The 14,596-nt window shown below is 43.4% G+C and overlaps 1 protein-coding gene across 8 annotated transcripts in view; it reads left to right on the top strand.

The window, feature by feature from the left end:
• Positions 1-10,500, top strand: part of celf1 (cugbp, Elav-like family member 1) — an 82,203-nt gene extending 71,703 nt beyond the window's left edge. For all 8 annotated transcript variants that reach the window (XM_063062285.1, XM_063062287.1, XM_063062282.1 and 5 more), the window contains 3 exons: positions 3,104-3,247; positions 6,693-6,860; positions 10,304-10,500. In XM_063062285.1, coding sequence (XP_062918355.1) covers positions 3,104-3,247; positions 6,693-6,820 — 272 coding nt within the window. In that variant the 3' untranslated portion in view covers positions 6,821-6,860; positions 10,304-10,500. The remainder of the gene's footprint in view (positions 1-3,103; positions 3,248-6,692; positions 6,861-10,303) is intronic.
• The last annotated feature ends 4,096 nt before the right edge of the window (positions 10,501-14,596 follow it).

Genomic DNA, 14,596 nt, shown 5'->3' with positions numbered 1-14,596 from the left:
GGTGTTAAACATTGAGCTATAGTCAATGAACAGCATCCTGACATAGCTGTTTGTATTGTCTAGGTGATCTAAGGCCATGTGAAGAGCCATTGAGATTGTGTGTGCCGTAGACCTATTGTGATGATAGACAAATTGCAGTGGGGCTTGGTCCTTGCTGAGACAGGAGTTCAGTCTAGCCGTGCCCAACCTCTCAAAGCATTTCATCACTGTGGATGTGAGTGCTACCGGGTGATAGTCATTAAAACAGCTCTTTTTGGGCATTGGTATAATTGTTGCCTTTTTGAATCTGAACTTGGTAGTGTGAGTTCTGAGGCTCCTGTGCCATCTTCCTGATGACAGCAGTGAGAAGGGAGCATGTCTTGGGTGGATGCTGCTTTCCTGTGACATCACTTCATGTTGATGTGCTCAGTGGTGGGATGGACTGGACTGCTTTCCATTTAAGGGCTTTGGTGTTTCCATAACAGGCTATGATGCAGCCAGTCAATATACTCTCCACAACTTCTATAAAAGTTTGCCAAAGTTTTAGACGTCATGCCGACTCTATGCAAACTCTTAAGAAAGTAGAGGCACTGTCGTGCTTTCTTCATAATTGCAGACGGCCCAGGACGGGTCCTCCGAAATTAAAACACTGAGGAATTTAAAGTTGCTGACCCTCTCCACCTCTGAGGACTGGGATACGGACCTTTGGTTTCCTCCTCCTGAATCCAATAATCAGTTCCTTAGCCCTGATGTTGAGTAAGAGGTTGTAGTTATGGCACCACTTAGTCAAACCCCCAGTCTCCCTCCTATATGCTGGTTCATCACCACCTTTGAATATGGCATTCGAGCTGTGCTTGGCCACACAATCATAAGTGCAAAGTGAGTAGATCAGAGGGCTAAGCACACAGTCTTGTGGAGCATCTGTGCTGATGGAGATCATGGAGGAGATGTTTTTGCCATTTTGAGCTGACTTGTGTCTGCAAGTGAGGAAATCGAGGATCCATTGCACAAGGAGGTATTAAGGCCTAGGTCTTGGGGCTTATTAGTTTGAGGGGATGATGGTATTGAATGCCAAGCTGTAGTTGATAAAGAGCATCATCATGTATGCACCTTTGCTGTCCAGATGTTCCAGAGTTGAGTGAAGAGCCAATGAAATGGTTTCTGCTGTAGACCTGTTGCTCCGGTTGGCATATCGGAGGGTATCTCATTCACTTCTGAGACAGGAATTAATATGTTTTATCACCAACTTCTCAGAACACTTCATCACTGTGAATATAAGTGCTTTTGGATTATAATCATTGAGGTAGGTTACCGTGTTCTTCTTAGGCACTGGTGTGATTGAAGCATGTGAGTATCTCAGTTGCTGAAGTGAGAGGTTAAAGATCTCAGTGCACACCCCAGCCAGTTGATCAACACAGGTCTTAAGTACTTGGCCAGGAACCCTGTCTGGGCCAGATGCTGTTCGTGGGTTCACCCTCCGGGAGGCTGCACACAAGTTGGCCTCAGATTGGAATCACTGGATCATCAGGGGCTGTGGGAGTTCGTGATGGTTCCTCCATGTTTTGATGGTCAAAGCGCATATAGAAGGCACTGAGCTCATCTGGAAGGAAGCCCTGCCACAACTGCCAAACATCCTTCATTGATTCAAGGTTAGTCTGGAAAGAAGGTGGCTTCCTGGAGCTGTGAGGTGGCTTTCCGGAGATCGTATGTGGACCTCTTGTAACTTGGTCACCAGACTTGAATGCCTGTGATCTGGCCCTCATCAGATTGCTGATTGCATGGTTCATCCAGGGCTTCTAGTGTGGAAAACAGAATGATTTTGTGGGGACACACTTGTCCACAGCTGTTTTGTTAAAGTTTGTGACAGCCATGGTGTACTCATTCAGATCCACAGAGGAGTCCTTGAACACAGACCAATCCACTAACTTGAAGCAATCCCATATCCATTCCTCTGCCTCCCATGACCACCTCTCTGTTGTCCTAATCTCTGGAGTTTTGCTCTTTAGTCTCTGACTGTATGCATGTAGGTGAAGGACAACCAAGTGATCAGATTTACTGAAATGTGGCATAAATCGGTAGACATTCATTATCTTAGTATGACAGTGTTCTAGTGTATTGGGACCTCTGGTGCCACAGGTTATATGCTGATGGTATTCGGACAGGGTTTTCTTCAAACAAGCCTGGTTGAAGCCCCTGACAATGATTTGAAATGTATCAGGATAGACTGTTACTGCATCATGCAGTATCACAAACACTTGATTATAGTTGGCAGCTAGTGGTATATAAGCTGCAGCCAGGATTACAGAGGAGAACTCCCTAGGTAAATAGAATGGACGTCATTTGAGCATTAAGTGTTCCAAGTTGGGGAACACGAGTTTGACAAAACTGCCATATCAGAGTACCACAGAGGGTTAATCATGAAACACACACCTCCACCTTTTGCCTATTCTGAATCAGCAGTTTGGTCCATTGTGTGAATTAAAAAGCCTTACAGGTCTGATCACCGTATCTGGTGTGCTGAGGGTAAACCATGTCTCGTTCAAACCTAGAACACAACCATCTCACATTTCCTTCCGATACTGCAATGTTGCCCTCAGGTCCTCAGTTCTTCAGCGACTGCACATTTGCTAACAAATGTCTGTCTGTATCCCCCCATAGATGCTGTTTCAGCAGCACTTTTTCAACTCAGCCATGTTTTACTTGATGTTAAAAGCTCAAAGTACCCACTCATCATACTTGCATTGATTAATCATATACCCAATATAAGAGCTTCCAATGCCCTCTCCAAATGTGTCCTTATGGTGGCAATGGGCGTAGTTTGGTAGAGGGTTAGATGTAGTCAGAGAGAGAGATTTCTGCATAGTGTGTATTTTAAGCCAGACCAGAGGGGAGACTTGGCAGTGCACAGTTAGTTTCTGTCATGTGACTTGTGTTATTCATGAACTTGGTTCCAAAGAGTTGCTATCAAAGGAAGGATGGGCAGCTGTAAGTACTTTCACTCTTGGGCCCCAAGAGTGTCCTAAGTCTCAGGACTCTGGTGTGAGCACCCATGCCTCTGTATTCTTTGTTCTGCAATGAGTTAAGCAAGCTTCAGTTAATGATTTTCTCCTTTTGATTCTTTTAGGTCCAGAGGGAGGTAATCTGTTTATTTACCACCTGCCTCAGGAGTTCGGAGATCAGGATCTGCTCCAGATGTTTATGCCGTTTGGGAATGTCATTTCTGCCAAGGTTTTCATTGACAAACAGACGAACTTGAGCAAATGTTTTGGTGGGTATGTTGCTGAAAAGGGCATCATCCTGTGTATAAAGCTCCTTTGAATGTATTTAGTGGCACGTGGCAGCTGATTGGTTGTCTTAGTGCATTGGCCTTCTGTAAACCAGCTCTTCTCTTTGTCCAACCTTTCCCACTCACCTCACAATTCAAATCTCCCAGGCTGTTACCCACAAGGTGAATCTTTAATCTCTCAAACCACTTCATTTGATTGCTGCACTGCACTTCCCATATAATTGTAAAACTAAATTTTACACTTAATTTTTCCCTTTTGTACTACTTCAGTGTACTTTTGTATGAAATGATCTGTCTAGATGGCATGGCTTTTAATTCCATCTTGGTACATGAATTGCAGGATTTTTTTTATGCCTGGTGCCCTGTCCAGTGGAGGGTTAGAGGTTGCAGCCGTGCAAAGGACTGTCAAAGGCATTTTGGCGCATTGATCCTTTGCTTCTTGGAGGTGGTACACCTGTTGTATCGATAGGAAGAGAATGAATATTCAGGGTGGTTGTCTTGGATGCCAGTTATAAGACCATAAGACTTCAAAGTTCAAAATAAATTTATAAGAGATAGTAGAATTGGGCCATTTGGCCCATCAAGTTTGCTCCACCATTTTATCATGGCTGAAATATTTTCCCTCTTAACCCCATTCTCCTGCCTTCTTCCCATAACCTTTCACGTCCTGACTAATGAAGAACCTATGAAACTCTGCCTTAAGTACAACCAATGACATGGTCTCCACAGGTGCTTATAGCAATGAATTCCATAGATTCATCACCCTCTGGCTAAAGTAATTCCTCACCTCTGTTCTAAGTGGTCATCCTTCTATTCTGAGGCTGTGTCCTCTAGTCCTAGAGCTCCCCCCCCCCCACTATAGAAAACATCCTTTTCACATCCACTCTATCTGGACCTTTCAACATTCCTTAGGCTCAATGAGGTCCACCCTCATTCTTCAAAGTTCCAGCAAGTACAGGCTCAGAGCCATCAAACTTTCCTCATGCGATTACCCTTTCATTCACAGAATCATTCTTGTAAACCTCTGAACCCTCTCCAATGTCAGCACATCCTTTCTTAGATAAGGGGCCCAAAACTGCTCACAGTACTCCCAAGTGAGGCATTACCAGTGCCTCATAGAGCCTCAGCATTACATCCTTGCTTTTATATTGTAGTCCCCTTGAAATGAATGTTAACATTGCATTTGCCTTCCTCACCGCATCAACTTGCTATTAACTTTAGGGAGTCCTGCATGAGGACTCCCAAGCATGTCGCTTTATTCTGACTTTTTGCCTCCTGCCAATCAGCTAATCTTCTATCCATGCTAGTATCTTTCCTGTTATACCATAGGCTCTGACCTTGTTAAGCTGCCTCATGTGCAGTACCATTGTCAAAAAGGCCTTCTGAAAATCAAAGTTCACAACATTCACCGATTCTCCTCTGGCTATCCTGCTTGCTATTTCCTCAAAACATTCCATCAGATTTGTCAGACAAGATTTTCCTTTAAGGAAACTACGCTGACTTTGGCCTCCAAGTACCCTGAGACCTCATCCTTAGCAATCAACTCCAACATTTTCCTAACCACTGAGGTCAGACTAACTGGCCTATAATTTCCTTTATTCTGTCTCCCTCCATTCTTGACTGGAGTGATGTTTGCAATTTTCCAGTCCTCCGGAACCACAGCAGAATCTCTTCCGACCCCTTTTTCAGAACTTTGGTGTGTAATCCATCTGGTCTTAAGTGACTTATCCACCTTCAAGCCTTTCTGCTTCCCCAGAACCTTTTCTCTTCAAACGGCAATTGCACTCACTTCTGCTCCCTGACATACTCAAGCTTCTGGCATACTGCTAGTGCCTTCAACTGTGAAGATACAAAATACTTAGTTCATCCACCATGTCCTTGTCCTCATTCTTACTCTCCAGTGTCATTTTCCCACAGTCCAATATCTATTCTCGTCTCTTTTAGCTAGCTTACACCTTTTCCCTTTTAGTTGCTTTTATTTAGGATGATGTTAAGCTTCTTGAATATTGCTTGAGTTGCATTCATTAGGCAGGTGGGGTTTATTCCTTTACAATCCCAAAAAGCCCTGGTAAGGCTTTGGGAAGTTGTGAAATGAGTGATTTGCTGCAGAATATTGAATTTGACTTGTGACCTGTTTGTTTAACTTGTTGGGATGGTGATATGCCCAGCTTTGTGGATGTGCGGGATTGAATAAAAATGCTATTGAATGTTGTGAGAATATAGGTGAAAATGTACTTGTTTGGGATGGCCAGTTATGTGGCGTGAATGTTTCTTGCCACTGATTGTCCAAACCATGGTGTGTTAGTGACTCCTTCGTTGTGGGAGTTACAAAAGAGAGTTCATGCATCTTCATTTCTGATGAGGTACTAAAGAGTGGTCATTCATGGGGGAGCTCACGATAGTCGGATACAAAACCCCTTAGCTGAGAAATATCTGGAGAAGCTGACCTACAAAAACAGATCAAAGGGCATCAACCTAAAATGTTAACTCTTCATTTGTCCCCAGTTTTCCCAGCATGGGTACTACTTTTCCTTCTGATAGTCACTGACTCTTGTTTTGTGGAGCTCTTTGAAAATTAGCTCATTTGTCCATCTGTGAACCAAGGCTGTGATGAGATCCTGCACCAGGCTTGGTCCTCAACTGTGCAGGCTGTTCCCACTTGATATACTTGGCGATACCTTCCATCACCTCACTGATGGTAGAAGGCAGACTGTTGGCAGATAATTATCAGGGTTGGATGCTCCCTGTTTTTTGTGAAAAGGTAAAGTTTGTACACTATCTGCTGGATACCAGTGTTGTGGCTACACTGGAATAGGATCTTTTCAGGTGAGTGGATGGTTCTGAGTTAAAGAATTCAGCCAGGTAGTGGTTGAGTCCTGTAGTCTTTGCTCTGTCCAACTATGCAGCCCCTGATGAGTCTGGGTTCTATGCTTGGGACATCCTGTTAGTGGTTTAACTCTTCGCCACTTTCCCAATGCAGGCTACGGCAGGCAGTGCTGGCGGAATTTCTTCACTCCAGCTACTGTGTGCCTCTTCTGCTCTTGAGTAAATATTCATTGTGGCATGCTATCATTGCTTTTTAAGGTATGCTTGGTACAGTTTCCTCTACGCTCAGTGAAATGGGGATAGCCACTAGGACGCAGAGTTCCAGGATGTAAATACAAGGATGAGAAAGGAATAATGTGACACTTCCAAGTCAGTGCTGGAGTTGGAGGGGGACTTTTGATCGGGTAGGTTGTAGGTGAGAGAGGCATATTGGCAGTAGCTTAGCTGAGTAACTGTTTAAATGAAGGGCACTGTTTCAGAACTGAACGTGTTCAGCACTTCCTTCTCTCCAAAATGGAGATACCTTCCTTGGTAATGTGCACAATTTGAATATTAGACAACTGTTCTTCTCTTGACTCTTCTGCTCTGTTTTGGGTTGCAGGGTTTGTAAGCTATGACAATCCAGTCTCCTCGCAGGCTGCTATACAAGCAATGAATGGCTTTCAGATTGGTATGAAACGCCTGAAGGTCCAACTTAAGCGATCAAAGAATGACAGCAAGCCATACTGAGCTTTGATCAAAATGAACTTGAGTTTAAACATGTTCACTGGTAAGTTGGTGCAGCTGTGGAAACAATCGTGAGAGAAAGTGTCATCGGACTCTTTAACCCCATCGTGACTGGGGCAATTCACTGCACTCTGTCTTGTGTGCATGTGTATGTATGCGTGTGTGTGTGTGTGTGCGTGCGCGCGTGTGGATGTGTGACTTTAACAGTACAATTTTCTGTTGTGAATTTTAAGTTATATATTCAGAGATGTGCTGACTCTCAGTACAAATGTAGACATAAAGCATACTGAAAATTTCATTAAAAGTTTAGCCACCACATAATTTAAATTTTGGAGTTTGCTGTGTACTGACAGTCAAATGTTGTATCACTGGAGAGAACAGCTGTTTAGTGGAATATGCCAAACAATTTTTGTGCTAACACCCTTTTGAGGATTGAAGGATGTTCTACCAAAGTGCCTCTTGTCACTTATTTTTAAATAACAGTAACTGTGCCATCAGAAATATCAAAGGAGTACACCAAAGGGAACTGGTTAATAGCAACAGAGTTGGTTACAGATATTGTGCCATTACTGACCCCTTCACTTTCTCTTCTTCATCCCAGGATTCTGTCCCACTCCCCTACTCACTTCTGTCCTCCCCTCATGCTAGCCCCACCCTTCCATTGACCAGCTGTCCCCTACTGTCAGCCTATCATCTCCAGCCATTCTCCCTGCCCTGGCTGCACTCTCCTCACGTTGCCTCCTTTCTGCTTCTCCTGGCCTTCTTTCACCCCAACCATACTCCTTCCCTATTTCCACTCAGTCCTCTCCCTCAGTCCACAAACTTTTGTCCTCCATGCCCTTCACTTCCCCCTCCCCTCCTGCTCCATGCTTCTAACTCTGATTCCCTTCTCATCACGTGTTTCTCTACCCTGTGCCCTCCACTCCCTGTCTCTTTGCTGCCCTGTCCCAGTTGCCCACTGCCCTGCTTTCCCCTCTCCCCATCATCTTCCCCTTACCCCCACTTCTGCTCCCCTTCCCCTACCCCCACACATTTGCCAGCGATATTCCTTAGATTGCCATGGTCTCTATGCTGATCCAACAACCCACCGAGTCTACACCCCTCGGGCTCTACCCAGCCCTGCCCGCTCTCCCACTCCCTCCTATCGCTGATCCTTGTCGCATTGCTCACTGCCGCTCCGTTCTCTGTGCAAGCTCTCTTGTGCACTCGTGCTTGTTTCTTCTAGTGCGCCCCCACATGTGAGGCACTCCCATCACTCCTCAAAAGGTGCAGCACAGCCATCACTCTCGCACTTCCTCTCTCTGACTCCAAAGAAAGTTAGTGCTTGCACGTTCTGTGACTGACTCGGATGATCAAGTATCCGACGTTCCGAGGATCGCTCTGAGCGGCTCCCAGGGTTTTGTTCTCTCCGGGTTTTTTTTTGATAATTGATGGCTTCACAATAAAATGTTTTTTTTTTTGTTTTTACACGTTCAACTTTAAAACAAAAAACTTCCAGGAGAATAATGTGAATTTGTTTCAAAAAAAAATGCACAAACTTAAGATTGGGGTGAATGTATAATTACAGTTCTACCTTTTCTATTTTTATAGAGGTTTTTTACAGCTCCTGAGTGTTGGAGATTATTTATTATCTGAAGTATTTTAATGGAGAATCAGTATTTTGTAGGCACCTGGTTTACATGGTTGTTATATGCAATGTTTGAGGGGGAGCTACTGATACAGTGTCCTTTTAGCACACTTTAATCAAAAACTTGAAACCTATTGTTTTTTAAATTACTGTTGGAAACAGAAGTGGAGGGCCTGGTTTTAAATTTGGAAGCTGGGGGAAGGATGATTAGAGCCTGTTTGTTGTCGGTGTTCCTCTCTGTGAACAGGCTGTGTTCTGGTGTGAATGTGGATCAGAGGTGGGGGCAGGGTTTAAGCAATACCCTTGGGGTCCCTTGAGGTGTCTGTTGTGCAGGGAAAGGGGACATGTTTTCCCCTGACCCAACCCCCACCTATACTTCTGACCTAACACCCAGCCCACTCTGGGTGCCCACAATGCATTCTCCTTCCCATGCAGTTTCAGACAGGGTGAATTACAGCATGGGGCTCCTTACCTGACCAAAGATTCCCCTTGTGCTCAGACACACAGCCCAGCTTGCAGCAGTGAATTTTTGAGGGAAATCCTGCCGTAAGACTGGACATGATGATTACTAAGCAAGTCCTGTACTGTTGTTAGGGATTGGGGATGGGAGGTACTGAGCTAGCACTGCTCTGGGTTTGTGCCTCCATTACAATTGTCTGGATGGGATGAGCACAGTGCTCACAGAGCACTGCTGTTTCGGGGTGGGAGATACTAAGTGAATACTGCAGTCTTGGATGGAGTTGTGCACATCTCCAAGGTGCAGGACTGAGGGAATGAACTGTTGGAGGAACACAGGGTCAGAGAGGTAGCACCAAGGGAGTGCCACGTTTTAGGAGGGAGAGCACCAAAAGAGGACTACATTCTAGGAGGGACAGTACTTAGGGAGCACTGCGCTGTAGAGACTGTCTGTTCTCTCAAATAGCTGTGAAAGTTTCCAGGGGCACTATTAACGCTGAATTGTCGGGTAGGACTTATCCTAAAGACTGATTTATCATTCCTCCATCTGCCAGTGCCTTTCACTTCTCTAAGCACTATTACAGTATTGTGAAGAAGAGCAAGGTATAGTCTTCCCCAGTACCTTGGACAATATTTTCCTTCAACTGAAGTCACTTAAAAGCAATTGTCTTATCATTATCACACTGCAGTTTGGAGCTTGTTGTATCTTAAGTTGCCTGCCACATGATTACAACAGAATCTGCACTTTTTTAAAAAAAAATTATTGTATAGGGTTAGAGAGGTCTAAAGTGATGGCAGATGTAGTAGGAATGCTAATCTTCCTTTAAAACAAGTCTTACCTGATGATTTCTCAGTCAGGCATTTGGGTTAATGAAGTGGTTAGTGGAGTTCTGTGGAGTGGCTGCTTAGCTTTTCTTTGTGTGAACCAGGTTGGTCTTAATTCTGCAATTGTGGCTTGAGAACCAAGTAGCTGTTTTTTTAAAATGCAATTTAAATTACCAAAATTGGTAAATTTCCCAACTGTGTACCTGTGCCAGTCTTGTCCATCATTCTCCCTTTTAAAGATTTTTTTTGTCTTACAGCCATTTGGCGATGAGGTAGATACAAGTTGCAGATAAAAGGACCCAGGATGGGGGCCCCTGTTCTTTCCTCTTCTCCCCCTCCCACTTCCTGCCCCCTCTGGGTGGCTAAGGATTGTCTGATGTCTTTCTTGTACCTGTGTGAATTACATCTGTTTGCAGTGTTTAGCATGTGCTGTACCCTGTCCCATGTTCAAATTATGCATTGATCTCATGCACTGTATCATTGTTTTGTTTTTAATTTTTATTTCAATTTATTTCTTCCCTTTTTTATAGCTTTGTGTAACTTGGTCCTTCTCCCTTTCTGGTTTTGTTTTCTCCTAGATATCTTCGTGCCCGTTTGTTCATCGTCTACCTAGCATGTTGCTGTGACGTCAAAGTTCATCGTCCCTCGTTGTCTCTGAGCTTCTCTGATGCTTGACCTCTACTGACTTTGACCTTGTTTTTGACATTAAATTTGATGTATTTCAGAATTTTTTTGTTTTTCCTCTCTTTGCCAGCCTCCCTTGCCCCACCCACCCTTACAACCCCCACCCCACCCAACACACACACACCCTTCAGTGTTGCTGGGGCAGACCACTTTAAGCAAGCTTACAAAAGATTGCTGCGTTCAAAATTTTGAGAGTCTATTTTTCTAGAATTTCTTAACTAAATTGCAGCATTTTGACACTTTCTACTCCTTTTAGCAAAGCAGCTTTTCTGGCACTAGCAGAGGACTTTGTATCTTGACCATCCAATCAGCAAACAAACAGAAATGACTTGTGTGTGCTCCTGTTTCATTTTTTTTAAGTGTGTTGTGTGTTAGGGAAGTATGAAGTGTTTATCACATTACACTCTTAAAGATGATGAGGCTGAAATGCTTTCTACTCCAGAAGAAGGCAGGGGGGCAGCTGCTTCTCCCCTTTTCCACTTCAACCCTCCCTTGCTTAGTCCACCTCCTGTCCCCACCCCCCAACTCCTCAGCCACTCTTTGTGCCATTCACCACTCCCTTCCCCTTCTGGTCTGTCCCTCACCCTTCCCATCCATATCTCCAACCTCTGCCTCCCCTGCCTTACCCCCTACTCCCTCTATCCCCACCCTCATCCACTCCTTCCTTTACCCCACTCCCACTTCTCATTGCTCCATGACCCTCCCTCCCTCAGAATACTGGAGTGACATCAATAAAGAAATACTTGAATAGCTTTTACAAAGTGTCGCCCACTTCCCTTGGGGTTTTTTTTGGCACTTTGGTTTTCTAACGTTAGCAGTAAGTGTCTGAAGCAAAAGTTTGAAGAAATAATAAGGAAGTCTTTAGTTTAATGTTGTCAAGTTTGGTCTGATTATACCTTGCATGTATTGTATCTATGCTCAAACCCTCAGCAAGATGTGATGTGAATTGTTAAATTGATTTAGTGCCAAGTGTTATTTGCATGTTACAGCCTTTTACACTTTGTACAGCTTTTCTGTCTTCCTGACTTTGAATTTTCCGTTTGATAAAGGAAAAATACAATTGAGTTGGAGGTTTAAATAAAGTATATTTTTGAACTGTCTCATGGCAAATACAGTGTGGAGACCAGGTAACATCCCGTTGAAGCCCACCCCTCTGTTCGCTTTGACCCTGATGTTAAAGCGGTTCCCAGCTGCCCTGCTGGTATGTGTGCAGTGTTTTTGTTTACAGATTGTTTGGTTTTAAAGATTCTGGGGAGTTAGCTGACTTTCCACAAAGTAATCCAAGTGGCTGTGTCAGTTTTGGAAGTGAGACATTTTGCAAGGGCTGAGTTGATTATTGGATACATGACAACTGTGCTTTTCCACTACGGTGTCCATGGCTAGTTACCGAATGGTATGAGGTAGCGCCAAGAGTTAACCTCTGCCTTTCCCTTCCCACTCCATCCTGTCGCAGGCATCTGGTTGGTGTCACTTCCTCATCACCAAACTGTATCCCTAAAAAAGCACTCACTTCTCTCCAACCCAGCCTTAACTTTCCTCCATTTTCCCCCACCACCCACTAGCGTTAATGTGCCATCCATCTCACAGCCACGCATTTCATCCTCAAGTTCCAACTGTTCAACCTCCACCCAAAATACACCAACCACAAATTCTCAGATACAGTCCACTCCCCTAAATCTGCTCCTCCCTAAATCTACCCCACCTTTGGGTTTTCTGGGTTTGACACTGGCATTGGTTATTTTTCCTCATCCTTTGACCCACTAAATGCCCTATGACTGCACTCACCGGCACAAGTAAGCAGATGACAGGGCAGGACTACAGCTGGTTATTGAGATCCTAATACACAGTAAGGATAGCTAGACCTAGCAAATTATTTACTGAATTAAGAAGCATTACTTGAACAGTTTTATCAGCTTTCCCCTCCCCCTCACCTCATCATATTTTTTGAGTTACTAGCTGATCTGTTGTTCCAGTGTGAAGTGCACTGATTAACTAGTCTGCCATTTGGGATTGAGTTTGACCAGGCCTGGATGGCTAGCTGCACAGAGAAACTGCTTGCAGCTCATTTGGATTACTGTCGGAAACAGTTGTGTTTCCAAAGGCACCTGAGCCTCAGTCTCCTCTTCCAGCTGAGCACTTAGTGCAGTAAGTGCCCCAGTGTGATAACCCAGACCTCATGCCAAGGTCCTTCACAACTGCCACTGACTAGAGGGTGTAGTTGAAGGGGTATTAGGGATGATGTATGCTGGAGGGGATTGATGTGCTGATGCTGTCTCACTCAAGCACAGTTCCTTCTGTAGTTCCTTTGCCAATCCTCCAGCTTCTTCACAAGCACTCAGTGGTCTTTGCCACACCACCCATTGCCAGAATCCTGTGGAAAATGCTTAATGAATATTTAATTGCCATCTTGTTATCTTTTGATAATATAAGCATTGAAAACAAATATTTCAGTGACTGTTTTTCCAAACCCTTGCTGCTTTGTAAGTTAACAAACATTTTAGAATCCTGTGGGCTTTTTTTGGTACAAACTGATTGTATTTAACTCTGTAGGTTTTGTACAACTTTGCCTTTTATACGAGGATTATAAAATGATTAACAAATGTGAATGATATTGATTTCTAAACGTTTGCCACAATGACCAAACCTCTCTACTAAAGTAAGATGCAATTTTGCTCTCATTACAAAGAAAAAGCTTTTTTTCCCCTGAAGTGTTATTATCTGTGTGTATTTTCTTTTCTGTGTGATGTAACCTTGAGACAATTTATTGAGTTAATTAGAAAAGATGGAAGAGAACCACTTGTAAGTTGTTTTGGAGCAAACTGTAGAGGTATGGCAAAGTGTTGCAAGTTTGAATAAAGCTGGTATTTGCTTCAGATTTTTCTTACTATTTTTGTCTTGACTAGGTACTAAGTTTTTTTTAAACTGCACACACAGATTTGCAGACATTTTATATGAAACTGTGGTACCTTGTTTAGCATTTACTATTAAACAGTTTGAGAAGATTCTGTCACTTGCCTCCTTTCTTTAATACGTGGCTGTCTCTGGAAGATGTCATTCAATGTGGATCAGTCTGTGTGTTTTCATTCATTCCCGGAGTGCGAGAATTGCTTTTCTTTGCAGCATTTATCATTTATTGTGAATCTGCAGTGAGTGCTTGTGAAGGCACCGTCACAATAAGTGAGATAAAGAACTAAAGGATTTTAACCCAGGATTGATGCAACTTTGAACCACCACACCCAAACCAAACTTTTTGCCTATCTACATTAATCCTGTTTGTCTGCATTCAGTCTATATCTTTCTGTGCCTTTCCTACATAAGTGTTAATCTGAATAATTTAAACATAACTTGGGTAACTTTTTCATCCAAAGGTTTAATCATCTTTTTTATTTAAGAAACCATAATAAATAGGTTGAAGTTCTTTAAAAATAGTAATTAGTTTATATTATCATCACTTGTACAGAGGTTACCAAGGGTGCCAAAGGTTATGTGGAGAAGGCAGCAGAATGGGGTTGAGAGGGGTCATTGAGTGGCTGAGCAGACTCAATGGGCTGAATTCTGAAAACCTCTTCCATAGTACAGTGAAAAATTTTGATTTGCATGCCATCCAGACAGATCATTCCTTGCGTACTTCACAACAGTGCAAAGGAAAAAAAGCAGAATATAGTGATATAGTTGCATAGACAGTGCAGGGAAGCAAAATACAAGGTTCATGATGTCGAATGAGATGGAATTCATCTTTAGAATATGAGATGTAAAGGTGTATTAACAGCAGGATAGAAGCTGTCGTTTAAACCTGATGGTAGGTAACAAACTGCAAATATAAAAGAAAAAATAGAAAATAATAAGAAATATTAAGAACATGAGGTGGAATCCTTGAAAGCGAGACTGTAGGTCGTGGGAACAGTTCAGTGATGGGATGAGTGAGGTTATCCCCATTGGTTGAGGGGGTAATAACTGTTCCTGATGGCAGCAGCGAGAAGAGAGTATGGCCAGGGTGGTGGGGATCCTTCTGATGGTGCTTTCCTGCAACAGTGTTCCGTGTAGATACGCTGAATGGTGGGAAAAGCTTTACTCACGATGGACTGAGCCTTATCCACTACCTCTTGAAGGATTTTCTGCTCAGTACCGGACTATGATGCAACCAATCAAGATACTCTCCTCTACACATCTATAGAAGTTTGTCATTA

The sequence above is a fragment of the Mobula hypostoma genome, chromosome 11 (genome assembly GCF_963921235.1).
Source record: "Mobula hypostoma chromosome 11, sMobHyp1.1, whole genome shotgun sequence".
NCBI classification, from domain to species: domain Eukaryota; kingdom Metazoa; phylum Chordata; class Chondrichthyes; order Myliobatiformes; family Myliobatidae; genus Mobula; species Mobula hypostoma.
Note: the sequence above shows the minus strand (reverse complement) of the source record. Positions and strands in the feature narration are given on the sequence as shown.